This window comes from Saimiri boliviensis, chromosome 1 (genome assembly GCF_048565385.1).
Source record: "Saimiri boliviensis isolate mSaiBol1 chromosome 1, mSaiBol1.pri, whole genome shotgun sequence".
Lineage (NCBI taxonomy): Eukaryota > Metazoa > Chordata > Mammalia > Primates > Cebidae > Saimiri > Saimiri boliviensis.
The window spans coordinates 150766769-150794146 of NC_133449.1; the positions used below are offsets into that span (position 1 = coordinate 150766769).

A 27378-nucleotide genomic window follows, 5' to 3' on the forward strand; every position below is an offset into this window, starting at 1 on the left:
TCCAGGCTGGGCTCACAAACTCCGCCACCATGCTGTTTAGGCACCTCTTATTCAAGGTCACTACTGTGAACAGTCTTGCTTCTAATTTCCAAGCTGCCTTGTTATTTCTTGGGAGGATGCCAAGCTAACTTTAGCAGGGACTTAGTTTATAGTTTAACTTTGAAACAAAGATGATAACAGCCCTTTCCTGAAGCCAACCTCCTTCTTGCCTGGGGACCAAAATGCCTTTGTAAGACTAACACATGAGCCACAAGATTAGAAATGTGGCTAGAGGCAACAAGATTCCAAACCTCCCCAATTGCTCCTTAGGATAACATCAATATTGCTAGCTCTAAGATTGGTGCTCTAGGTAACTTTCAGACTCTGCATTCTGATGCACCAGCTGCCACCACCCACACCAGTAATCTGGCTCAACCAGTTCTGTGATCCCACCCAGGAACAAAAAGCCAGTAAGAGAATCAACTTTTTTTTTTTTTTTTTTTTTTTTTGCATTTTAGGTTTTGGGGTACATGTGAAGAACATGCAAGATTGTTGCATAGGTACACATGTGGCACTGTGATTTGCTGCCTTCCTCCCCTTCACCTATATCTGGCATTTCTCCCCATGCCATCACCCCCAACTCCCTACCCCCCACTGTCCCTCCCCTATTTCCCCCCAACAGACCCCAGTGTGTAGTGCTCCCCTCCCCGTGTCCATGTGCTCTCATTGTTCAACATCCGTCTATGAGTGAGAACATGTGGTGTTTGATTTTCTGTTGTGTCATTTTGCTGAGAATGATGGCTTCCAGGTTCATCCATGTCCCTACAAAGGACACAAACTCATCGTTTTTGATGGCTGTGTAACATTCCACGGTGAATATGTGCCACATTTTCCCTGTCCAGTCTATCATCGATGGGCATTTGGGTTGGTTCCAGGTCTTTGCTATTGTAAACTGTGCTGCAAAGAACAGTCATGTGCATGTGTCCTTCTCTGTGACTTCATCTCCAACCCGACCAATCAGCACTACCCTCTCCCTGGCCCCCACCTGCCTAATTATCCTTAAATGACCCATCTCAGAATTTTCAGAAGCTGCTTTGAGTAATAAAAATCCAGTGCCGTATTTAGACAGTTTCTGCATGCATTAAACTCTTTCTCTATTGCAATTCCCCTGTCTTGACAAATTGGCTCTACCTCGGCAGCAAGGCAAACCTATTGGGCTACTACACCTGGGATCCAATCACAGGCTGCACGGAAAGCCCAGTCCAGGCACCTTGTCTTACAGCACAGGTGGGATCCAGTCCGCAAAACCAGCGCATTCCCTCCTGGAACGGCCCTTCCCAACGCCAGAGGGGCTCTAGGCGGCTCAGGGAGGGGCTCCCCGGCTACTCTAGACCCAGGCGGGACACCCAACCTCTCCAGGCCGCTCGGCGGGCTTCCCTAGGAACAGGCCCAGGCCTGGAGCCCGGCGCCCTCAACCTGGGCGAGTTGCATCCTTCCCAAACCGTTTCCATCCGTGTAATGGGGACAAGGCAAGACCCAGCAGGGTGGCGGGCGGGGACTCTGGCGACAGTGCATGGCAGTGGGAGAACGCTGCGGACAAGGGCCCAAGGCCACGCGTGCATCAGCGGGGAGGAAGAAACGCGGCGCCCCGCCCCCAGCGCAGGCCGGAAGTGCTGCCGTAATCCGCGCCGCGCGCCGCGAAAGCGCCGCCGTTCCCCTTAGTGACGGCCGACGCGGGCAAAATGGCGGCGCCGGGGGTGGCGGAGGCCATAGCGGCCCCACACCCGGCCGAGGGGGCTGAGATCGCGGAGGCGGCGGAGCTAAGCCGAGCCCTGAGCCGCCTACTGCCAGGGCTGGAGGCCGACAGCAAGCCGGGCCGGCGGCGAGCCCTGGAGGCCCTGCGGCGCGCGCTGGAGGAGCCCGGCCCCGCCGCCGACCCCGCCGCCTTCCAGGGCCCCTGGGCGCGCCTGCTGCTGCCTCGCCTGCTGCGCTGCCTGAGCGACCCCGCCGAAGGCTGCCGCGCGCTGGCAGTGCACCTGCTGGGCCTGGGCCTGCGCCGCGCCGCGCGGCCCCACGACGCCCTGCCGCGCCTGCTGCCTGCGCTCGCCTCGCGCCTGGCCGGCCCGGAGCCCACACGCCGCCCGCCCGAAGCCTGCGAGGAGCTGCGCCTGGCGCTAGTGCAGCTGCTGAGCCTGGCTGTGGACCTGGGCGGCGCGGCGCTCGCGCCCCACCTGGACGACGCCCTTCGCGTGCTGCGCTGCTCCCTGCTCGACCCCTTCGCCGCTGTGCGCCGCGAGAGCTGTAGCTGCGCGGCTGCCCTGGCGCAGGCCACGCCCGGTGAGCCCCCCGGGCCCCGCTCGCGTCCTCCACCTCACACCCTCACCCCCACCTCCGCGGCCCCTCTCTCAACCACTAGGGCTCAGCCCCGCCCCCCGCCACTCCCGCGCCCCCCCCACATCCCGGCGCCCCCCATGTCCCGCGCCCCCTACCCTTCTGCTCCAAGCCCCCCCACCCGGTCCCTCCTCTCACCACCCGAGTCCCCTGCCTCACGTCCACCTACCAACTCGCCCTTCACCCGCTCCCTTGCCCTCCACCGCCGCATACCTGTTCCCTGCACTGCCACCTGCTTCTTCCCTCCCCCTCCCCCGCCGCCCGTAACTTTATTCCCTCCTGGCCCCCACTCTTCTGACCTCCATGTCCCCCTGATCCCTGCCTCCACCCTCCATGCCCCAAGCCCCGCCCCCCACCTGTCTGCTCCCTGTGCCCCCCCCACCTGCCGGTCCTATACCACCTGTTTCCTCGCACCCCACCCTCCCTCAGCCCTCACCTCCCACCCTTCTACCTGCCTGAGCCCCCTCACCCAGGCCCACCAGCCAGCGCTCTTGTCCAAATCCCTGGAAACCACCGCAGAAATTCTTGTTAAGCCGGTTGAGGTGAGGGTGCTCCCTGATCGCTGTCCCCTTTCCTTCCCCCTGGGGGACCTGCAGGACTTGCTCCTGGTTAAGGGGACGCCCTGAAGGGGGCTGCAGGACAGGCTTCCCGAGGGGCAGACCAAGGCCTGGAGACTCCACTCTTTCTGTTCTCCTCCACTGCTTTTTCTCTCTGGCTTGGACCACTGTCCTAAGTGGAAGGAGGCCCCCTCCCCACTCCACTTGATGATGTTCCGCGTCATTTTTAGAGCTCTGATCTGATTCAGATGTTCCCTTTTCTGAGCTCACCATTCCTGCAAGGTCTTGCCCATTCCCTCCCCAGGGAGGTGGAATGATAGCAGGTGCCTGCTTCCTGCTGGCGGGAAGGCTTTCTGGAGGAGGGAACATTGAGACTGTAAATCCTTGGGCGGTAGGGGGCAGGAAAGCAGTGAGGGACTTGGCCAGCGCAGGCCGCCCCAGTGATGTCCCAGTGATAGTTTGACTGTAGTGGGAAGTGCCGGGGTTGTCGATGGGAGTGGCAGACCCGGGTTCAGTTTCTTAAAAGATCACTGCAGCTGCATGGAGAATAGGTTCCAGAAGTGGCAGGAAAGGGGGTGAGGAGGCCACGGTTAATCCGAAGTTGAAGGGATGGCTTGGACTAGGGAGGACTTCTGCTGATGGAAGAAAGTGGCTGAATGTAAAACTGACATGACTTCCTAAGGAACTAGATGAGAAGGCCGGGGCTTTGGGATGGACAGGAAGAGTTGGACTTGGGGAAATGCCGAGATTTCCTTGTTAGTTAACTTTGGATTTCACATGGTCCAGGACTCCTCTGGAGCTGTGGGAAGAGCCGTGGGCTAGACATGGCCATTGAGAATTTCCGGCATTTCATGTATTTCTCTTTAACCCTCAATCTCTTCCCTACCGGGCCTGTGCATCAGCCACATAGGCCGCTTCTGCTTCCTTCAAGGAGCTCCTCCTGGCCTTGCCATGTTCCCTCACTGGATCGTAGGTTCCATAGGGCAGCACCGTGCCCACCTGTGCCCCAGCCCCGAGCACAGCCTGCCGGGGTATGTGCTCACTGGTTGCTGTGGGGTGAGGGACTGTGCCTCTGCCTGAAGCATCCCCTCATCTCCAGCACCTGTGGTCCTCCTCTTCCCTGGGAGGGGGTGCCTCACCTCTGGCCCTGGTCACACTGAGCAGTGGCAGAGAGGTTGAAGAGCTCACCCAAAGTCTCATTAGTATAGCCATTTCCCAGACAGGCCCCCGGTAATGCAGAGCTGAGGCAAGAGGTGGCCTGGATCCCATAGACCCTCTGGTTCTGACTTGATTTTTTTGTGACAGAGTTTCACCCTGTCTCCCAGGATGGAGTGCAGTGGCGCGATCTTGGCTCCCTGCAACCTCCACCTCCTGGATTCAAGCAGTTCTCCTGCCTCAGCCTCCCAAGTAGCTGGGCTTACAGGCTTCCACCACCTCTGGTTCTGACTTTCTTCGGGGACGTAACAAATAGGAAGTGCAGTGGCCTTGCCTGCAGTGGTGCTGGCCCAGCTTCCCAGAGGAGCCTGGGGTCTGGTCTGAGGTACAGTTGGGAGTGGGGCCTTGCCCATGTCCTCTGGGCTCAACTTCTTTCCTCCAGCCACCGTCCCCCTCAGACCTCCATCATGGCTTCAGCAGGTCCAGGCTCTCCTGTCTTCAGCCACAGTGGGGTTGTGCCCCCAGCCTTTCCTCGCTGGTCCCCCTGAGTCTCTGGGTTGCATAGGTGTCATCAGGGTGGGACCCTTGTCTCAGCTTCTTCCTGTGCTGGGCGGTGCAGAGCTCTGCTTGGCAGCCTGGGTTGTGTGCTGTTCCTGCAGCAAGGACCTGGAATGGGAGAGGAAGGGAGGTGAGGAGCTCACAGGGGCAGGCTGCCGTCCTCTGGAAGCCCACAGAGCTGGGCCTGGGCAAGGTATGTGGGAGCAGCTCCGGTAACCGGGGCCTCCCTGTTCCGCAGACCACTTCCACATGCAGTCGGAGTCTCTGATCGGGCCCCTGATGCAGACCATCTCCCACCAGCACTGGAAGGTCCGTGTGGCCGCCATCGAAGCCACAGGCACAGTGATCCAGTTTGGCAATGGGAAGTCCGTGGATGACGTGCTTTCCCATTTTGCTCAACGGCTGTTTGACGACGTCCCGCAGGTAACGGGTGTTTTTCTTGGACAGTCTGTTCCTCGCTCTACCACAGGCAGGCTGACGTGCTATTTTTAACTGATTCACTTGTTCTTTTTTCAGAATGCTGCATGCACCAAATGTCCTTCCATTATTCCTAGTCACAGGATGTTCTGTTCACATCTTCGAAAAGCTAGGAGAGAGCTGAACTGGTTTAATGTTTGTTATTAATGCCAAGGGATGTGAGGAAGGATGGCTGGTGTCCTTCTTGTCTCTTAGACACGGTGTGCACGTCAGCAGTTGCAAGGCTTCCTGAGTGTGCCCATCCATCACGGTGCACTTTCATGAAAGCCACTGTGGTGGTGGACCTGGCCTGGGAGGAGAAGAGTGGATTCGGGCTGCCTCAGTTCTGCGCTACTGGGGGCCTGGATCCCAGTTGGTTTGCTGGGGATAACTATGCTGTTGGGCTTTGGAATCCACCAAGAGGCAGGCAGGCAGGCAGGCATCCTACAGATGGGGCTGAGTATTGGCTTTACTGCTGGCAGAATCACCTGTAGGGCATGTCTGAGATCTGAGGCCCCAGTGACTTGCTGAAACGCCACACACTGTGGCCACAGGGGCAGTTCCCCTTTGGGTTAGTGAAGCTGAGTGGCCTCTGATGTTTGTGTGTCTGAGTTTGTCTGTCAGCGTAGTCAGACGTGTGGTCCTTTATGTCTGGCTCCTTCACTGGTACATGTTCCTTCTTCCGGGTTCAGCCTTGCAGAAGGTAGGTTTCCTGATGGGACATGGCATGAAGGTGATGAGTTGAAGAGTCTCTCGGGGTATTCTGGGGCCAGAATGGAAGCCGTGACTCGCTCCCTCCTCTGTGCTGCCGCCTGCTGCTGGGGTCCACACGTAGGACCGGCTCCAGGAGTGACACAGCACCTGCTCAGGATGCCCCTGCTCTGCCTCCATGCCCAGGTTTCATTCTCTGGCTGTCTCCCTCGGGGCAGCATGGCTGCCTTGAGGCTGCGCACAGAGGCATGGGGGACCCTTTCCCACCAGGAGCCTTCGTTCACCCCCTTGGTCTCGTCAGGCCAGCGGAAGTTGAATCACCATGTACCCTTGCTGGCCCTTCCTGGAGCTGGCGTGGGGTTAGCACCAGGCAGCACAGAGGGCCCCTGAGCAAATCAGGCTCTGCCCAGCAGGGAGGAAGCGGGCAGAGTGTGGGATTGGTGTCCATGCTGCCCGGCACTTGCAGCAGGCGCTTCTGGCACTGACGAAATGCCAGGGCCGCGGAGTGCAGTTCAGGGAGCCAGGGCAGGAACAGAGCCCAGCAAGAAGTGCGGGCAGCCGGCTGCTTTCTCGGCCACCCTACTTAAGCCTGAGGCAGAGCATGGCCCACAGGAAAAGTGGTGTCTGTCATGGGCCAAGTCTTATTCCTCAAAACAGTGTGATGACTCTGTGTGAATACTGAAGCTCAGTAGCTCATAGCTATTGGTGTAACCTTCCCGTAACTGTCTAAAAATACCATAACTGTATCCATAGCTGTCTATAAATACTGGAACTCTGTGGAGCACTCGCTGCAAATACCATAACTCCATAGCTAACAGTGTAACTCGGTGTTAACTGCACTGTAACTCTAAAACCATAACTGTGTATGGGTAGTTGTCTATAAGTGCTATAACTATCAGTAGCTATGCATAAACAGCCCGTGTATCAGTAGCTGTCTGTTAGAAAGCTGACATCACATTGCTGATCTAAAGCAAGCTTGTCCTACCCACGGCGTGGGCCACATGCAGCCCAGGATGGCTTTGAATGTGCCCAACACCAATTCGTAAACTTTTTAAAACGGTATGAGATTTTTTTTTGCGATTTTTTTTTTTTTTTCTTTTAGCTCATCAGCTATCGTTAGCATTAGTGTTATTTTGTGTGTGGTCCAAGACAGTTCTTCCAGTGTGGCCCATTTCTTCCCAGTGGGGTTTGCATTCTGTTAGAGACCCTGTACTGCCCTTCACGTGAGTCTCATGTGGAGTCACGGTGCTGCCCTGTTACCCTGATCACAAAACAAGCCCTTGTGACCCTGTCCTGGAGCCCACTTTGGGCTCCTTGCAGATGCCTCAGTCCCCTCAACAACCCAGAGATTGGTGCCCTCGGACCCCACGCCCTCTGCACAGAAGGTCCTGACTGTTTTCTGACTTGTAGGAAATTTTCCAGCAGCCTGCTAGACTTGGCTTAGGTCACTAAACTTCATTGAGAGGGCCCAGAAATAACTTTATCTCCTCCTCAAAGGCTCGGAGGGCTCAGAGCTTGCTCAGGTAGCACGGCCAGGTGAGCATCAGAGCAAGGTCACGCTGTGGGCAGTCGAGCCTTAGGCCCCAGGACGGTGTCTGAGGTTGTGGAAAAGGGGTGTCCCAGGGCGGCAGGGGCTAATGCGTCTCCTCACGCCCACATGACTGCAGCCCCTAGCTCATGTCGCTGACTGCATCCAGAACCCCCATGAGGCTGGCGGGACGGACGTGTGGCCATGCAGTTGTGAGGCAGGCCCTGAACAAACGGCCCTGTGCCACTCTTAGGTGGGTGGCTCCTGGCCTTCGCCCTGCAGAGGTGCCCTGGTTGTTGCCAGGCCTGCAGTCAGCAGCTGCTCAGCTCTGCTGCAATTTTCCTGCTCAGTGTGTGCCACTGGCGAGACCACCAGGTCTGTTCTTGTCAAGAGGGACCTTCCAGGAACAACAGATGTTACAGGAGAGGCTGGGGCTGCGTGGATGGCTTTTCAGAGATGAGTATTTGTCAAGTTCCTACCAAGTACCTGTTTGCCATTTGTTTGCCTTCTTTTGAGAAATGTCTGTTCAGATCTACCCATTTTTAAATTGGATTATTAGATTTTTTCCTACTGACTTTGAGCTCCTTTGGATCTGGTTGTTAGTACCTTGTCACATGGGTATTTGTGCTGATGTGTTCTCCCGTCCTGCGGTCGTCTCCTCACTGTGTTGGTGGTTTGCTTTGCTGTGCAGAAGCTTTTTAACTTGATGTTATCCCATTTGCCCATCCCGGCTTTGGTTACCTGTGCTTTGGGGATTTTACTCAAGAAACCTTTGTCGAGACTACATCCTAGAGAGTTTCCCCAGTGTGTTCTTGTAGTGATTTCATAGTTTGAGGTCTTAGATTTAGGTCTTTACTCCATTTTGATTTGATCTTTGTATAAGGTGAGAGATAGGTGTCCAGTTTCACTCTTCTGCATATGGATATCCAGTTTTCCCAGCACCGTTTACTGAAGAGACTGTCCTTTCCTCAATGTATGTCCTTAGCACCTTTGTCAAAAACAAGTTCACTGTAGATGTATGGATTTAATTTCCGGGTTCTCTGTTCTGTTTCATTGGTCTATGTGTCTGTTTTTGTGTCAGTGCTGTGCTAATTTGGTTGCTGTAGCTCTGTAGTATAAATTGAAGGCAGGTAATGTGATTCCTCCAGTTTTTTGGTTTTGTCTTGTTTTGTTTTTTGCTTAGGATGCCTTTGGCTATCCAGGGTCTTTTGAGGGTCCCTATAAATTTTAGGATTATTCTTTCTATTTCTGTGAAGAATGTCATTGGTATTTCGATAGGGATTGCATTGAATCTGTAGATGCTTTGGGTAGTATGGACATTTTAACAATACTGATTCTTCTAGTCCATGAACATGGAGTATACCATTTTGTGTGTGTGTCCTCTCCAATTTTCTCACATCAGTGTTTCAGAGTTTTCATTGTAGAAGTCTTTCACTTCTTTGGTTAATTCCTAGGTATCTTATTTTGTTTGTAGCTATTGTAAATGGAATTCCTTTCTTGACTTCTTTTTCAGATTGTTCACTGTTGGCATATAGAAATGCTACTGATACAAAAACAGATACTGGTTTATCTGTTCTAATAGTTTTTTTGTGGAGTCTTCAGGTTTTTCCAAATGTAAGATTGTATTATCTACAAACAAGGATCATTTGACTTCTTCCTTTTCCGTTTAGATTCCTTTTATTTCTCTTGTCCGATTGCTGTAGCAAGAGCTTGTAGTACCATGTTGACTAAGAGTGGTGAAAGCAAGCATCCTTGTCTTGGTCCACATTTAGAAGAAAGATTTTCAGTTTTTCCCGATTCAGGATGATACTAGCTGTGGGTCTCTTGCATATGGCTTTTATTGTGCTGAGGTATGCTCCTTCTGTAGCCAGTTTTTTGAGGATTTTTATCATGAAGGGATGTTGAATTTTATCAAATGCTTTTGGGGCATCCATTGAAATAATCATATAGTTCTTGTCCTTCATTCTGTTGATACGATGTATCACATTGATGGATTTGTGTATATTGAGCCATCCTTGCATACCTGGAATAAATCCCACTTGGTCATGACAAATGATCTTTTTAATGTGCTGTTGAAACAATGTTTTGTTGAGGAAATTTTGCATCAGTGTTCATCAGGGATATTGTCCTGTAGTTTTCTTTTTTGATTGCATCATTGTTTGGTTCTGGTATCAGGGTAGTACTGGCCTTGTAAATTAAGTTTGGAGGTATTCCTTCCACTTCTGTTTCTTCTAATAGTTGGAGTAGGAGTGGCATTAGTTCTTTAAATGTTTGATAGAATTTGGCAGTGAAGTATTGGGTCCTGGGATTTTCTTTGCTGGGAGATTTTTTATTGCAGCTTCAATATCATTACTTATTACTGGTCTGTTCAAGTTTTGGGTTTCTTTATGATTTAATCTTGGTAGGTTGTATGTGTCTAGGAATTTATCCATTTCTTCTATGCTTTCCAATTTATTGGCATATATATTGCTCAGAGTATAGTTGCTAATGGTATAGTTGCTCATGGAATAGTTGCTTGTGGTATAGTTGCTCATAGTGTAGTTGCTCATAGTGTAGTTGCTAATGGTGTTGCTCACAGTGTAGTTGCTCATGGTGTAGTTGCTTACAGTGTAGTTGCTCATGCTGTAGTTGCTCATAGTGTAGTTGCTCACCATGTCATTGCTCACAGTGCAGTTGCTGTTGTTGCTTACAGTGTAGTTTCTCATAGTGTCATTGCTAATGGTGTAGTTGCTCATGGTGAAGTTGCACACTGTGTTGTTGCTTATAGTTGCTCACAGTGTGGTTGCTCACAGTGTAGTTGCTCACAGCATAGTTTATTCACAGTATCGATCAGGCATCCCCAAACTACGGCCCACGGGCCGCATACGGCCCCCTGAGGCCATTTATTTGGCCCCCCGCCACACTTAAGGAAGCAGCACCTCTTTCATTGGTGGTCAGTGAGAAGAGCACAGTATGTGGCGGCCCTCCAATGGTCTGAGGGACAGTGAACTGGCCCCCTGTGTAAAAAGTTTGGGGATGCCTGGTATAGATGCTCGTGGTATTGTTCACAGTGTCATTGCTTGTGATGTGGTTGCTCATGGCTTGGTTGCTCACAGTGTAGTTGCTCACAGAGTGGTTGATCACGGTGTAGTTGCTTACATTGTTGCTCGCAGTGTCATTGCTCATGGTGAAGTTGCTCACTGTTTCTCATGGTGTCATTGTTCACAGTGTTCTGAACAGTGTTGTTGCTCATGGTGAAGTTGCTCATAGTGTAGGTACTCACAGTGTTACAGTGTTACTTGTAGTGTGGTTGCTTATGTGTGTGGTTGCTCATGGTGTTGATGCTCGCGGTGTCATTGCTCATGCTGTAGATGCTCGCAGTGTGGTTGCTCGTGGTGTAGTTACTCACAGTATAGTTGCTCACAGTTTCATTGCTCATGGCGTAGATGCTCACAGTGTCATTGCTCACAGTGTGGTTGCTCACAGTATAGTTGCTTGTGGTGTGGTTGCTCCCAGTGTGGTTTCTTATGGTGTAGTTGCTCACAGTACAGTTGCTTTTAGTGTGGTTGCTAACAATGTAGATGCTCATGGTGTCATTGAAGTGTGATTGCTCGCAGTATGGTTGCTCACGGCAAAGTTGCTTGTGGTATAGATGCTCACAGTTTTACTCATGATGCGGTTGCTCACAGTATAGTTCACAGTGTGGTTGCTCACAGTATAGTGTCTCATGACATCATTGCTTGCAGTGTCGTTGCTCGTGGGGTTTTTCACAGTGTAGTTATGGTGTAGATGCTTGCAGTATTGTTACTCATGGTGTCATTGCTTGCGGTGTGGTTGCTTGTGGTGTGGATGCTAGTGGTGTGGTTGCTCACAGTATAGTTGCTCTCAGTGTAGTTGATCATGGTGTAGATGCTCACAGTGTCGTTGCTCATGGTATGATTGCTCGTGGTGTAGATGCTCACAGTATCATTGCCCATGATGTAGTTGCTCATGGTGTGGTTGCTTATGGTATAGTTTCTCATGGTATCGTTGCTCACAGTGTGGTTACTCACGGTGTAGTTGCTTACAGTATAGATGCTCTCACGGTGTGATTGCTCTGGTGTGGATGCTCATGGTGAGGTTGCTCACAGTATGGTTGCTCATGGTATAGTGTCTCATGGTGTCGTCACTCACAGTGCGGTTACTCATGGTGTAGTTGCTTACAGTATAGATGCTCTCGCGGTGTTGCTCTGGTGTGGATGCTCATGGTGAGGTTGCTCACAGTGTGGTTGCTCACGGTATAGTGTCTCATGGCGTTGTCACTCACAGTGTGGTTACTCACAGTGTAGTTGCTTACAGTGTGGATGCTAGCAGTGTGAATGCTCACAGTGTGGTTGCTTGTGGTGAAGTTGCTTGTATTGAAGTTGCTCATGGTGTAGTTGCTCATGGTGCAGTTGCTCATGATAGTCTCTAATGATCCTTTGAATTTCTGCGGTATCAGTTTTGTAATGTCTCCTTTTTGATCTCTGATTTTGTTTACTTGGGTCTTCTCTTTGTCTTGGTCTGGTTAAAGATTTGTTGATTTTGCTTATCAGTTCAAAAAACCAACTTTTCATTTTGTTGGTCTTTTGTATTTTTTTGTTTCATTTATTCTGCTTTTATCTTACTTCTTTTTTTCTACTAATTTTGGGTTTCGTTTTCTCTTGCTTTCCTAGTTCTTTACAATGCATTGTTAGGTTGCTGTTTGAAGTTACCTACATTTTGGATGCAGGTGCTTTTGCTGTTTTGGCATATTGTGTTTCCATTTTCATTTAAGAAGTTTTAAACAGGCTGGGCGCGGTGGCTCAAGCCTGTAATCCCAGCACTTTGGGAGGCCGAGGCGGGCGGATCACAAGGTCAAGAGATCGAGACCATCCTGGCCAACATGGTGAAACCCCGTCTCTACTAAAAATACAAAAAATTAGCTGGGCGTGGCGGTGTGCGCCTGTAGTCCCAGCTACTCAGGAGGCTGAGGCAGGAGAGTTGCCTGAACCCAGGAGGCGGAGGTTGCAGTGAGCCGAGATTGTGCCACTGCACTCCAGCCTAGTGCCTGGTGACAGAGTGAGACTCTGTCTCAAAAAAAAAAAAACAAGTTTTAAATTGCCTTCTTAATTTCTTTTTTTTTTTTTTTTTGAAACGGAGTTTCACTCTTGTTACCCAGGCTGGAGTGCAGTGGCGTGATCTTGGCTCACCGCAACGCAACCTCCGCCTCCTGGGTTCAGGCCATTCTCCTGCCTCAGCCTCCTGAGTAGCTGGGATTACAGGCACGCGCCACCATGCCCAGCTAATTTTTTGTATTTTTAGTAGAGACGGGGTTTCACCGTGTTGACCAGGATGATCTCGATCTCTTGACCTCGTGATTCACCCGCCTCGGCCTCCCAAAGTGCTGGGATTACAGGCTTGAGCCACCCGCGCCCAGCCTTCTTAATTTCTTTATTAACCCACTGGTCATTTGGGAGCATATTATTTAATTTCTGTGTATTTGTATAGTTCCCAAAGTTGTTGTTATTAACTTATAATTTAATGTTTTAAGACTTGTTTTGATTTTGTGGGAGTGAAACAGTCGCTAGGCTGCGCTTGGGTCCGTTGCAGCCTCACTGTCCCTGTCAGGCTTCCCAGCAGCGGCCTAGCAGAAAAGTAAAAGATGTCTGAATGTATTCGGGTAACCGAAGATGAGAACAATGAGCCCATTGAAATACCATCGGATGATGATGGGACCGTGCTGCTGTCCATAGTTACAGCCCAGTTTCCAGGGACTTGTGGACGTCACTGCAGGAATCCAGTGTCTCAATGTGTGAGAGGTGTCTGGCCAGTGGAAGGAATTCTGCATGCCCCCGATGCTGGCTGGGGAAATCTGGTTTATGTTGTCAATTATCCCAAAGATAACAAAAGAAAAATGGATGAGACAGATGCTTCATCAGCAGTGAAGTCAAGAGCAGTCCAGAGCAGTCCAGAAAACGTCCGATTTAATAGTGTTGGGTCTCCCATGGAAAACAGCTGAACAGTACCGGAAAGACTGTTTTAGTACCTTTGGAGAAGTTCTTATGGTGCAGGACAAGAAAGATCTTAAGACTGGTCATTCAAAGGGGTTTGGCTTTGTTCGTTTTACGGAATATGAAACACAGGTGAAAGTAATGTCACAGCGGCATATGATGGATGGACGGTGGTGTGACTGTAAACTTCCTAGTAAGCAAAGCGCAGATGAGCCTTTGAGAAGCAGAAAAGTGTTTGTGGGGCGCTGTACGGAGGACATGACTGAGGATGAGCTGTGGCAGTTCTTCTCCCAGTACGGGGAAGTGATGGATGTCTTCATCCCCACGCCGTTCAGGGCCTTTGCTTTGTTACATTTGCAGATCATCAGATTATGCAGTCCCTTCGTGGAGAGGATTAATCATTAAAGGAATCAGCATTCATATAACCAGTGCTGAACAAGCACAATAGCAATAGATAGTTAGAAAGAAGTGGAAGATTTGGTGGTAATCCAGGTGGCTTTGGGAATCAGGGTGGATTTGATAATAGTGGAGGGGGTGGAGCCAGTTTGGGAAACAAAACAAGGTGATGGGATGAACTTTGATGCGTTCAGCATTAATCCAGCCATGATGGCTGCAGCGCAGGCAGCGCTACAGAGCAGTTGGGGTATGATGGGCATGTTAGTCAGCCAGCAGAACCAGTCAGGCCCATCGGGTAATAACCAAAGCCAAGGCAACATGCAGAGGGAGCCAAACCAGGCCTTCGGTTCTGGAAATAACTCTTACAGTGGTTCTAATTCTGGTGCAGCAATTGGTTGGGGATCAGCATCAAATGCAGGGTCGAGCAGTGGTTTTAGTGGAGGCTTTGGCTCGGGCATGGATTCTAAGTCTTCTGGCTGGGGAATGTAGACAGTGTGTGGTTGCTTGGTATAGAATGGTGGGAATTCAGATTTTTCTAAACTCATGGTAAGTATATTGTAAAATACATATGTACTGAGAATTTTCAAAATTGGTTTCTTCAGTGTGGGGTATATTCAGCAGTATTTTTGACATTTTTCTTTAGAAAAAGGAAGAGCTAAAGGAATTTTCTAAGTTTTGTTACATGAAAGGTTGAAATATTGAGTGGTTGAAAGTGAACTGCTGTTTGCCTGATTGGTAAACCAACACACTACAATTGATATCAAAAGGTTTCTCCTGTAATATTTTATCCCTGGACTTGTCAAGTGAATTCTTTGCACATTCAAAATGGAAACCATTGATTAGAACTACATTCGTTACTCCTTGTTTTAATTTGAACCCCACCATATGGATTTTTTTCCTTAAGAAAATCTCCTTTTGGGAGATCATGGTGGCCTGGTGTTTGGTCCTTTTGTTTTGTTTTTTAACACTTGTCTCCCCTCATATGCAAAAGTACAATATGAAGCCTTCATTTAATCTCTACAGTTCATCTCATTTCAAATGTTTATGGAAGAAGCACTTCACTGAAAGTAGTGGTGTAAATATTCTGCCATAGGAATACTTCTATCTACATGCTTTCTCATTCAGGAATTCATCATCACGCATCACAGGCCACGTCTTTGATGGTAGGTGTCCCATTTTTCAATTTTGACCATAGGGTGTCAATTTTAGATCTCTCCTTGCTTCTCATGTGGGTACTTACTGCTATATATTTTCCTCTAGAGACTGCTTTAAATGTGTCCCAGAGATTCTGGTATGTTGTGTCTTCATTCTCATTGGTTTCGAAGAACAGCTTTATTTCTGCCTTCATTTCATTGTTTATCCAGTCAACATTCAAGAGCAAGTTGTTCAGTTTCCATGAAGCTGTGTGGTTCTGAGTTAGTTTCTGCATTCTGAGTTCTAACTCGATTGCACTGTGGTCTGAGAGACTGTTTGTTATGATTTCCATTCTTTTGCATTTGCTGAGGAGTGATTTACTTCCAATTATGTGGTCAATTTTCGAGTAGGTGTGATGTGGTGCTGAGAAGAACGTATATTCTGTGGATTTGGGGTGGAGAGTTCTGTAGATGTCTATTAGGTTTGCTTGGTCCAGGTCTGAGTTCAAGTCCTGGGTATCCTAGTTAGTTTTCTGTCTGGTTGATCTGTCTAATATTGACAGTGGGGTGTTAAAGTCTCCCACTATTATTGTGTGGGAGTCTAAGTCTCTTTGTGGGTGTCCCATTTTTATCTGCTACTCTTTATTTCATGGAGTTGTATCAACGCTATGAACACAAGGCTGTGATATGGAACCAGAAGGCTGTTTGAACTTTTGAAACCTTGTGTGGGATTGATGGTGGTGCCAAGGCATGAAAGGCTAGTATGAGTGAGAAAAGGAGAGAGCGCGTGCAGAGACTTGGTGGTGCATAATGGGTATTCTTTAACTTGACGAGATGTGTCTGCCAGTCCTGTGGCTTTGGTGAGAGAGTGTGCAGAGAGCAATGATAGCAAATAACGTACGAATGTTTTTTGCATTCAGAGGACATCCACATCTGTTGGAAGACTTTAAGTGAGTTTTCGTTCTTAGATTAACCACATTAGTTGACTGTGTTAAGTGAAACGATACTTGTACTCCCCCTACCCTTTGTCAACTGCTGTGAATGCTGTATGGTGTGTGTTCTCTTCTGTTACTGATATGTAAGTGTGGTCATGTGACCTGAAGCTGATGGGTTGGGAACATGGACTGAGCTTGCGGTGTGCTTTCAGGAGTACTTGGAAACAGAGTTCACCAGTGAGCTCAGCTGTCTCAAAGAAGGGTGGAAGTTCTAATGTCTGTTAGCTACCTGTAAGAATGCTGTTTGCTGCAGTTCTGTGTCCTGTGCTTGGATGCTTTTTGTAAGAGTTGTCAATGTTGGAAATTCTTAAATGAAACTGATTTAAAAAAAAAAAAAAAAAAAAAAGACTTGTTTTATGGCCTAAAACATAGTCTATCCTTCAGAATGATCCGTGTGCTGAGGAGAAGAATGTGTATTCCATGGCTGTTGGCAGTATTCTCCAAATATCTACTAGGTCCATTTGGTCTCTAGTGCAGATAAGTCCGATGTTTCTTTGTTGATTTTCTCTCCGGATGATTTGTCTAATACTGGAAGTGGGGTGTTGAAGTCTCCAGCTGTTACTGTGTTGGAGTCTGTCTGTCTCTTTAGTTCTAATTATATTTGGTTTACATTATCTGGATATTCCAATATTGGGTGCATATATATGTAAAGTTGTTTTATCCTCTTGCTGAACCTTTGTCTCTTTAAATGCTTTTCATCTTCAGAATCTGTCGTGTCTAAGTACAGCTACTCCTGCTCTTTTTTGGTTTCCATTTGCATTGGAATATCTTTTCGCATCCCTTCATTTGCAGTTTGTGTGTGCCTTTTGGTGACATGTGCTTCTTGTAGGCAGCAGATAGCTGGGTCCTGGTTTTGACCCATTCAGCCACTCTGTCTTCTGAATAGAGGGTTTAGTCTACTGACATTCAGTATTACTGAGAAGTAAGGATGCACTCCTGCTGTTTGGTTTTGTGGTCTGCTCTTCCTTCCTTCTTGCCTTCTTTTCTTCCTTTTTATGAAGATTATTTTCTCTGATGGTTTGTTTTAATTTCCTTTGGGTGTGTGTTTGTTATCTGTTGTAGGGTTTTTGATTTGAAGTTACCATGAGGCTTGGAAATAACATAACCCATTATTTTAAACTGATGACAGCTGAACACTAATTGCAAAAATAAAGAAAAAATTGAATAAAACCCTATACTTTAATTTCATCCCCTCTGCTTTTTAACTTTGTGATGTTTTTGTTGATATCTTCTTATACTTTGTTTTCAAAAGTTTTTGTAGTTATTTTTATTGTTTTATTTTTGAGACAGAGTCTCACTCTGTCACCTGTGCTAGAGTGCAGTGGTGCGATCTTGGCTCACTGCAGTCTCCGCCTCCTAGGTTCCAGCGATTCTCCTGCCTCAGCCTCCCGAGTAACTGAGATTACAGGCATCCGCCACCACACCCAGGTAATTTTTGTACTTTTAGTAGAGACGGGTTTTCACCATGTTGGCCAGGCGGGTCTCAAACTCCTGAGCTCAGGTGATCCACCCGCCTCGGCCTCCCAAAGTGCTGGGATTACAGGAGTGAGCCACCGCATCTGGCCAGTTACTTGTTTTTCATAGGCTCGTCTTTTAGTCTTTCTACTCAAGATGTGAGTAGTTTACACATAACAGTTACAGTGTTACAACATTCTGTGTTCTTGTGTGCACTTACTGTGATCAGTAAGTTTTATTCCTTTAGATGCTTTCTTACTGCTCCTCAGCATCCTTATTTTTCAGATTGAAGGACTCCCTTTAACATTTCTTGTAGGGCAGGTCTGATGTCGATGAAATTCCTCAGCTTTTGTCTGTTTGGGAAAGTCTGTCTCCTTCACGTTTGAAGGATTTTTCACTGGATATACTATTCTAGGGTAAAAGTTTACTTTCCTCCGGCACTTTAAATATCCTGGGCCACTGTCTCCTACCTGGTAAGATCTCCACTGAGAAGTCATTGCCAGGCATGCTGGAGTTGCACAACATGTGATTTGTGTTTTCTCTTGCTGCTCTTAGGATCCTTTCTTCATCCTTGATCTTTGGGCGTTTGATTGTTACATGTCATGAGGTAGTTTTATTTGGGTTTAATCTGCTTTTACTTGGGTTAAGCCTTTTTGTACTTGAGTACTGGCATCTTTTTCTAGGTTTGGAAAATTCTTTGATATTATCCGTTGAATAAATGTTCTACCCCAGTCTCTCTCTCTGCCTGCTTTCAGAGGCCAAGAACTCTTAGATTTGCCCGTTTGAGGCTATTTTTGAGATCCTGTAATACAGTGTGCTTCATTCTTCCTCTTCTTTTTTCTTTCGTTTCCTCTGTGTATTTTCAAATAACCTGTCTTCAAGCTGCTCGTTAATTCTTTCTTTTGCTTAATCAGTTCTGCTGTTAAGAAGCTCCATTGCATTCTTCAGTATGCCAGTTGCGTTTTTCAACTCCAGAATTTCTGCTTGATTCTTTTTAATTATTTCAATATCTGTTCATTTATCTGATAGGATTCTGAATTCCTTCTCTGTGTTATCTTAGATTGTGCTGGGCTTCCTCAAACAGCTATTTTGATTTTTCTTTCTGAAAGGTCACATATCCCTGTCACTCCGGGATCAGTCTCCTATGCCTTAGGTACTGCACTTGGTGAGGTCATGTTTTCCCGGATGCTGGTGGCTGATGGCCGATGTTGTTAGGCATTTACTGTAGTCTGCAGTCTGGGCTTGTTTGTAGCCATCCTTCTTGAGAAGTCTTCTAATCCATTTATTTTGCTTTTTTTAAAAAAAATTGAAAATTGTCCCACTTTGTTAAACTGTTACATGGCAGTTCAGTGTCCAGTGATGTTTTTGAACTAAAAAGGGATCATTTGTCTCATGCTAATTGGAATTTGCAGGTTTCTTATGATACTAATTAGAGATTAATAGAAAAGGTGGCCATTCGTGAGACTGAGGAGCAGCCCCAAAACCTGGCCCTGCAGCTGTCCTTGCTCATGAGGTGAGACGTTTGAAACTCCTTTCTACAAAAGAGGCCCATCTGTGGGTTCCAACAGACAGGTGGCCGTCCCGAGCAGGGCCCTGCAAAGAGCCTGGTACCCGTGCAGGATGTGCAGGAGGTCAGGGAGGAGGAAGCAGCGAGGCCAATCCCAGTGAGTTCATGCTGCTTCCGGCTGCCGGCCTGCAGCAGTGTGCTCGGGCCTTGCCATGTGGCCCTGGATGCCTGCCCAGAGGGGGCCCCATCCCTGTACACGTTTGGGCACAGGGCTGGCTTCAGTCTGGTTTGTCTCAGTCACACCCTTTGCCCAATGGGCTTTCCAGCATCTCAGCACATGGCACTGGCTGAGCTTGGAGCTTGCCACTCACCTAGATTATTGTTGTGGCAGGTGTGGCCGTGAGTGGTGCCTGTCACCTGCATTCATCCCTTGGGCATCTCTGCTCGAGACCCGCCGGGCACTGTGCATGAAGACAACAGTGACAGCTTGTTCTGCGGGGATCTCTAGCCAGTTGGTGGAGTGGCCACGGTGCATATTTGGGTTCCTCTTGGTTGTTATCTGAGTACTTGTATTTTTGGTTGCTAGTAAGACCTTGTGTCAGTGCATAACCCTCACAAATGCACCACACATTCCTGTGTCCCCTCGTCTGCTTCCCTGCTGTTTGCACGCTCAGAGTCACCTGTGCATACCACACGAGGAGCGGGAATCAGGTGTGATGGGCCTCTCCTTATATGAACTTGTCCACTACTCACGGGACCTTAGTGACAAGCCCTGTCAGTCATTCTTTCTCATTTTCCAGGTGGGAATGAACCTTGGCGAGGTCAGGCCAGGGCCCAGGGCCCAGGGCCCAGGCCAGCAGGGGCAAGGCCTGGATGTGCTCTGCTTGGCTCTGTGCCTTGTTGGAGCCCGGGGCGGAGCAGCCCCTCCTCTGAGTCCCAGCTGGTGAACATGCCACGGACACAGCTGCTGCTCAGCTTCCCTGTACCTACGAGCAGCTGTGAGTGCTGTTGCTAATGGCGCGTAGCTGGGCAGAGACACTTCACCCACAGTGTCAGGAGGAATGAGGCTCCTGCATCCCACAGCGCAGCCAGGGACTGATGACACCACAGAGTTGGCCCCTGGCGTCATGGGGGATGGCTCTGCAGCTCGTCCACACCCCAGAGCTCCCAGGAACAGTCTGTGGCTGTCCAGCTTTTTCCCGGCCTGTCCCACTTCCCTTCTTTGAAGAGTGTTGGTGCTGGTCCCCATCTCAGGCACTGCCCTTCAGAAGCTTAGCTGGGGCACCTGGTGCATGTTAAGCTGGTTTCCTCCGCTTGTGTAGGCAAGGTAGGCAGAGGCCCAAGTGCCCCCTCTTCAGACATCTGGGGACCCTGCTGGTTTCCTCCAGAGGCCCTGGGCTCTGGGACCAGAAGTCTTTGAGGCGTGGCCACTGTGTACCACACTTGCTGTAGCCATGACTCACTAAGCACCCAGGGTGACACAGGGCCCAGCCTGGCCAGGAGGTTTTCACGCAGAAGACTTTGAACATGCAGCACAGCTCATGCAGCAGCTAGGGTAGCTTCTCTTGCCAGCTGGACCAGGCCAGGGCATGAGGGATGTGCGTGAGCCTTCAGGACAGCAGCATTCCTCTCCGGCCCAGCCAGTGGGGGCTGGCAGGGCTGCCTGGGGAGCAGGGGCCAGGCTGGGACCCAGGCTTGTGTCTCCCAGGACCCCAGCCATGCGCCTCTGCCTCGGGCGGCACCCGCATGGCAGCACTCAGAGCTGCACCATGGCACCAACCCCAGCATCCCCTCTGCTACACGAATCCTCACCCCTTCTTCTCGTGCACAGGTCCGGCGGGCGGTGGCTTCTGTGGTGGGCGGCTGGCTGCTGCATCTGCGTGACCGCTACTCCTTCTTCCACAAGCTCATCCCTCTGCTGCTCAGCACCCTTGATGACGAGATGCCCGAGGTCAGGTACGTGGGCAGGCGTCCAGCGGGCAGCCACGAGCTTTGTCGTCTGGTTTATCAGGGACTGCTTTTCCTGAACAGTAGTGCCCAACAGTGGTGGTTTCCTTTTGCTTGGAATCTGTCACAGAAACCAGCTCGTGTCCCCTCGTCCCTGTGCTCTGAGATGATATGCCATACAGTAGGCCTCCTGTTTTGTAAATATCACTTCCCATCGTTTTAACATTTGACTGAGCACATGAACAGAGATCAGATGGCCCCCCCTTTTGTACTGTCAATGAAGTTCTCACAAGATGAACAGAATTTCTGGTCCACCCTTTCGGGGGTCGGGGAGCTTCCCGCTCTCAGACTGTGAGGTCTGTGTGCAACCTGCATCCTGGCCCAGCCCCGGGGCCTCCTGGACGTCCTTGGGAACTTGCAGGGCCCTCCACCGTGTGCCCTGCCCTGAGCTGCTGTCATCTGTCTGTTGTGCCTTAGGCAGCTGGCTGCTAGCCTCTGGGAGGACGTTGGCCTGCAGTGGCAGAGGGAGAATGAGGAGGACCTGAAGGACAAGCTGGACTTTGCCCCTCCCCCGCCACCCCATTACCCTCCGCATGGTGAGTAGCCACGGCAGAGGCAAGCGCCGGGAGATGAGTCCTTGTTGAGTGGGAAAGGGGTTTCTGAGCCTGAAGGAAGCTTCAGCTCTTGCCATTCTGAGCCCAGGCGGCCACGTCAGGAAGGTGCAGTCGTCACCCCACATTGGGCTGGGACTCCTGTATCCCAGGTACCTGGGACCTCCTTACATCCTGGGCAGAGCACATCTCTCCTCAGCATCTAGGAGAACCCATGCATCTTGCAGTGGCCTCTCCCCTCCTCTAGGCCAACTTTATTTTTAAAAGGCCATGGGCTTCCTAAAGCATCCAGCACCCAGCTAGACAGTGTCCACCCTGCTCCCTTGGCTGTGCATGTGAGAGTGCGTTGAACTCTGGGTTCCTGGGCAGCTCTGCTGGTGGTCAGAGGGTGTTGGAAACAGTGGGATGAGGGGCTCATCATTTCACCAAGACAGCTGAGCATGAGGGCCACGGATGAGGTGAGGTCTTTGGTGCCATGTGATTTCTGCCCTGGGAACAGGGTCCCCTGCTGTGTGGCTTCCCACCCTTCCCGTGTTTACTCCCTGGCCACGTTGCGGGCACCCATATGCACCCATGCCCCTCTCTGTGCAGAGTCCAGCAGGTCTGTCTGGAGGCCCCCAGGCCCAGCACACTTGCTCTGCCACGCTGCTAGCCCACCTTAGCCTTCATCTGTTTTAGAAACCACTCTCCTCTCGTGGAGGGGTTGCGGGGGTGCTGATTATCTTCTACTTGGGTGTAGTCAAGTGCTTTCAACACTTGAGTCTATCTGCAGGGTATCTTCTCAAAAGTGAATGATAGATACGCCCTGACAAGGACAAAAAGTAAGTGAAACGAAGCCCAAATCAGATGCCCAGCCCAAATCAATCAGATGCCCAGCCCAAATCAATCCAGACGCTCAGCCCAAATCAATCCAGACGCCCAGCCCAAATCAATCCAGACGCCCAGCCCAAATCAATCCAGACGCCCAGCCCAAATCAATCCAGATGCCCAGCCCAAATCAATGCAGATGCCCAGCTCAAATCAATCAGATGCCCAGCCCAAATCAATCCGGATGCCCAACCCAAATCAATCAGATGCCCAGCCCAAATCAATCAGATGCCCAGCCCAAATCAATCCAGACGCCCAGCCCAAATCAATCCAGATGCCCAGCCCAAATCAATGCAGATGCCCAGCCCAAATCAATCAGATGCCCAGCCCAAATCAATCCAGACGCCCAGCCCAAATCAGATGCCTAGGCCAAATCAATCCAGATGCCCAGCCCAAATCAATCAGATGCCCAGCCCAAATCAATCAGATGCCCAGCCCAAATCAATCCAGATGCCCAGGCCAAATCAATCAGATGCCCAGCCCAAATCAATCCAGATGCCCAGCCCAAATCAATCAGATGCCCAGCCCAAATCAATCCAGATGCCCAGCCCAAATCAATCAGATGCCCAGCCCAAATTAATCAGATGCCCAGCCCAAATCAATCCAGATGCCCAGCCCAAATCAATCAGATGCCCAGGCCAAATCAATCCAGATGCCCAACCCAAATCAATCAGATGCCCAGCCCAAATCAATCCAGATGCCCAGCCCAAATCAATCAGATGCCCAGCCCAAATCAATCAGATGCCAAACCCAAGTCAATTAGATGCCCAGGCCAAATCAAATGTCCTGAGAGATTTGCAGCCTTGACTTCCCATGTCACCTCCCTGGCCTAGTCCAGGCACTGAAGTAGCCCAGGGGTCAGGTCACTGTGCTGGAGGTAAATGTTTTATGCTGTGAAATACAGTACTAAAGCAGCTTGTTGGCCAGGCACAGTGGCTCATGCCTGTATCCCATCTACTGAGGAGACCAGGGTGGGAGGATCACCCTGAGCCTGGGAGTCGGAGACCAATCTGGGCAACACAGCAAGACTCCGACTCTACAAATATTTTAACAAAAACAAAACAAATTAGCTGGCTGGTGATGGTGCACACCTGTATCCCAGCTGCTCAGGAGGCTGAGGTGGGAGGATCACTTGAGTCCAGGAGGTTGAGACTGCAGTGAGTTATGATTACGCCCCTGCACTCCAGCCTGGGTAAAAGAGTGAGACCCTGTTCTAAAACAAAAACAGTTTCTTGTGTCTGGTATTGATATTTGGTGTCATGTTAAATCTGTGCCCACAGAGCCGTGGCTCCCTCCCAGCCTGTGAATCACAGGGCTGCTGTTCTTCCAGTTGGCATTCTTGACCACACAACCTTGCCCCACACTGCACAGTTGCTGTAAGGGGAAGGCACATGTGTTGGGAAAAGGCACAGAACTTAGTTGCAAGCAAGGTTTGTTCTGATGGAGTGAAGACAGTTTGAGAATGCTCGATCTGTTTTTTTTTTTTTTTTTTTTTTTTGAGACGGAGTTTCACTCTTGTTGCCCAGGCTGGAGTGCAATGGCTCAATCTCAGCTCACTGCAACCTCCACCTCCCAGGTTCAAACAATTATTCTGCCTCAGCCTCCCAAGTAGCTGGGATTAGAGGCATGTGCCCCCACACCTGGCTAATTGAGTATTTTTAGTAGAGATGGAATTTCACCATGTTGGCCAGACTGATCTTGAACTCCTGACCTCAGGTGATCCACCCACCTCGGTCTCCCAAAATGCTAGGATTACAGGTGTGAGCCACCACACCCGGCTTCCTCAATCTGTTTTAAAACGTAGAACTTAGATACAAGGCCACTTATGAACTCACTGTTGAACTCACACTCTGTCTCCACACCAGCAGTGGGAATGGGGTCGCACAGGCACTGTGGGTCTCTGTCAGTGTCTCTCCCTCCAGCTGCTTTTGCCTTGGTCAGACCTAGAAGCTAAGCTGTGGGTTGTGTTTGCTCCTGGAGATTTCAGCTGGGCCCTCGTCACTGATGAGGAAATGCTGCTTCTTAGAGAGGGTCCAGCCTGTCTGCCTAATTGATGCTAGACAGAGTCCAAGCTGCATGGCAAATCCTTCTGCACATGCTCACTGAGAAGCCAGTACAAGACCCTTCAGGTGTCAGTGGGGCAGGAAGGGCTGTCCCCAAGACATAGGAGGGTCCAGTCCTTCCCCTCCCCCGCCCCAGTCCACCAGAAACGGAGGCAGATGGGGGTGGGGACTGTTTCTGGAAGGTACAATCCTTGCAATGCAATAAAGGAGGAGAAGAGAGAGTGAGGCACACACATACACGCAAACACATACATATATACACATGCACACATGTGCATACAACACTCACACACTCCCGGCCCAGCCCCCTCTTCCCCTCCACCCTTCCACAGCCAACTGGCTGTAGGTTCCCAGAAGGCGCTTCTTCCCTGTGGTGGAAACACGGGCTCTTTTTCATGCTGCCTGATTTAGAAATGGTTCAAGGACTTGGGGATGTTCCTGACTGATAATTGTAAAAAGACAGTTAGTTACACATGCCGAGGTGTGGAGAATGTTAGGCACAGAATTTTTGTTTCAAGTAGAGCAGAGTAAATTTAGAATTGAATTACAATCAAAGTCAGTGGCATAAGCACAACATTTTGTTAGATTTTTGGCATTTCCCCTAAAATTACTTTTCTTCAGTCTGTAGATTTGAATTTTAAATAGGATTCCTCAGTGTTTTTTTTCTACAGTATTTTAAATGTCAGATCAGGAGATTATTTGAGTCACTTCCTCAAAAGTTCGCTCTGACCTCGTCTCACCAAGCACACACCCTCCTTACCGTCCTGCCACCCCCTCACCCACCTTGCCCAGGGTCCAAGCACATGCCCTCCTTAACTGTCCTGCTGCCCCCTGCCCACCTTGCCTAGGGTCCGTGACGTCCCTTCCCCCAGAGACCACATCCCATTCAGCCTTCCGGGATGCAGCTCTGTGATTTTTAAGTAGCACTGCCTCTGTCTTCCAGACGTGGGCATCTCTACCACCCAGAACCGCCCTTGGGTCCTGACACTGCTGCCATGTGCTGTGTCCCGTGTGTCCCTTCCAGGGTGTCACGTGCATGAAGCTGGGGGAGCGCAGCTGCTAGTGTCTGCTCCTTCCTGTCTGCGTGGTGCATTGGAGGCATCCGTGTCACCTGTGTCTGCAGCACTTCCCCTCTTAGCATGAGTCACATTCCCTCCTGTGGACGGACCATCGGTCATCAGCGGAAGCACATTCAGGTCCTTTCTCGTCTTCAGCAATCACAGATAAAGCTGATGTAAACACCCGCAACCCAGTTTCTGTGTGAGTGCGTTTTATTGGATAAACACGCAGGCGTGGGTCTTTGTTGGAAACTCACCACGCTGTTTTCCTCACCCTCCATGCCAGGTTGCATCCCCATCAGCACTGGATAAGATTTCCAGGGGCCACGCGTGCAGTCAGGCAGGCATGTGGGGTGGGGTTTGCAGTTTTTAGTGTGTCTGGTTGGTGTGCACTGGTGGCTTGCAGGGTTAAGTTTTCGATTCCGTAATGACAGAGGGTGCTGAGGCTGTTGCCTGTGCTGCATCGCACACCTACGCACCCATGCGTCACCTTTGGTGGCTGTTCATGTCTGCCATGCATTAGATCAAGTTCTCTGTTTCTGAGTGCCGAGTTTGAGGACCCGTGCTGTGCCCTGGATGCAGATCCCTCATCTGACTGTTTTAGGCTCCACAGTGGGGCCTCAGCTCTGGCTCCTGCTCCCCTCTCCAGAGCTCTGGCAGCTGCCCCCCTGCCCTACCCCACCTGCTCTGCTTCCTCCTGCCCCTCACGCCAGTGGACCCAGATTCTGTGCTCACCTCACTGCTCGCTCCAGCGGCCAGTCCGTCTGCTGCCATCCCCTGGGGATGAGCCAGGCTCAGTGGCTCTGTGAGCACGCGGTGAGCCGATGAGTGGCTATGTGGCCTGTCTTACCTGCAAGAACAGACAGTTTGACCATGTGGTTGGGTCGCAAAGAGCATAAACAGGCAAAGTTTGGTAATGTTTTCAGATTGCTGCCAACACAAGCAGTACTCAAAAGTTATGACCTGTCAATAAGGAATTCACATGGGTCTGGATCTGAAGTTTCATTGGAGCCCAGTTTCCCCGTTTCCTAAGAAAAGAGGTACACATCATGTAGAAATATAATTCATACCACGTAATTTGTCGTTAGCTTTGCAAACACTGCGTAAGTTTCCAGTTAACAGCACTGAAATAAACCTCTGCCTTCAAAACCAAGCTTCGTGCTGGGAGGATTGGGAGGGCATCACTTACCATCCTGAAGTTGGTTACTTACCCGAAGAGAGGGCCCTTCTCAGGTGGAAGCACAAGTTCACGCTTGGCATGTATCTGACAATCACACTGCCAGCCGCCAGCAGCAGATGGCTTGGTGACAGCAACTCCAAAGTTCTTTCTGCTTTGAGATTATCCCTCTGAAGATTGTTTTCCTTGGCAATGCCTCGAGTAGAAAGGAAAGCGCCTCTTGGTGCTGGTGAGTGGCCAGCCAGAGCTTTTCACACAAGAGGACAGAGTTTGAGAGTTTGCTCTTCTTAAAGCCTGGCTTAGAAACGAGCAGGATTCCCGGTGGATGAACTCTATAACATGACGGCCTGCTCCTCCACCCTCCGTTCTTCTGTTCTGCTTCAGAGCTTATACCCCTTTTGCTTTGCTTGTATGTTTCATGTGTGTTTAGAAAGATGGAAGCTTGAATGGAAATTGTCAGAAATGCTACGTTGTACAAATGGGCTGGAAAACCTGGTTAGCATCGTTTGAAGCCAGCAAAGTCCACATGTGGTACATAGACCCATTCTGAGTTAGCCTGGGGTGTTACAGAAGAAGGAACTTTTCTTTCTTTCTTTCTTTTTTTTTTGAAACAGAGTCTTACTCTGTCACCCAGGCTGGAGTACAGTGGTATGAACTCAGCTCACTGCAACCTCCGCCTCCCAGGTTCAAGTGATTCCCCTGCCTCAGCCTCCTGAGTAGCTGGGATTACAGGCCTGAGCCACCGCACCCAGATAATTTTTTATATTTTTAGTAGAGAAAGGGTTTCGCCATATTGGCCAGGCTGGTCTCCAACTCCTGACCTCAGGTGATCTGTCCGCCTCAG

At 49.9% G+C, this 27378-nt stretch overlaps 1 protein-coding gene and 1 pseudogene across 2 annotated transcripts in view; both read left to right on the plus strand.

Annotated features, from left to right (window-relative positions):
* The first annotated feature begins 1680 nt into the window (after nt 1-1680).
* DNAAF5 (dynein axonemal assembly factor 5) overlaps nt 1681-27378 on the plus strand; it is a 58982-nt gene continuing 33284 nt past the window's right edge. Inside the window, exons 1-4 of one of the 2 annotated variants that reach the window (XM_039471519.2) lie at nt 1681-2316; nt 4879-5063; nt 20643-20767; nt 21236-21354. In XM_039471519.2, coding sequence (XP_039327453.1) covers nt 1722-2316; nt 4879-5063; nt 20643-20767; nt 21236-21354 — 1024 coding nt within the window. In that variant the 5' untranslated portion in view covers nt 1681-1721. The remainder of the gene's footprint in view (nt 2317-4878; nt 5064-20642; nt 20768-21235; nt 21355-27378) is intronic. The other variant, XM_039471485.2, reaches the window with a different exon arrangement.
* On the plus strand, nt 12543-20633 carry LOC141585702 (TAR DNA-binding protein 43 pseudogene; annotated as a pseudogene).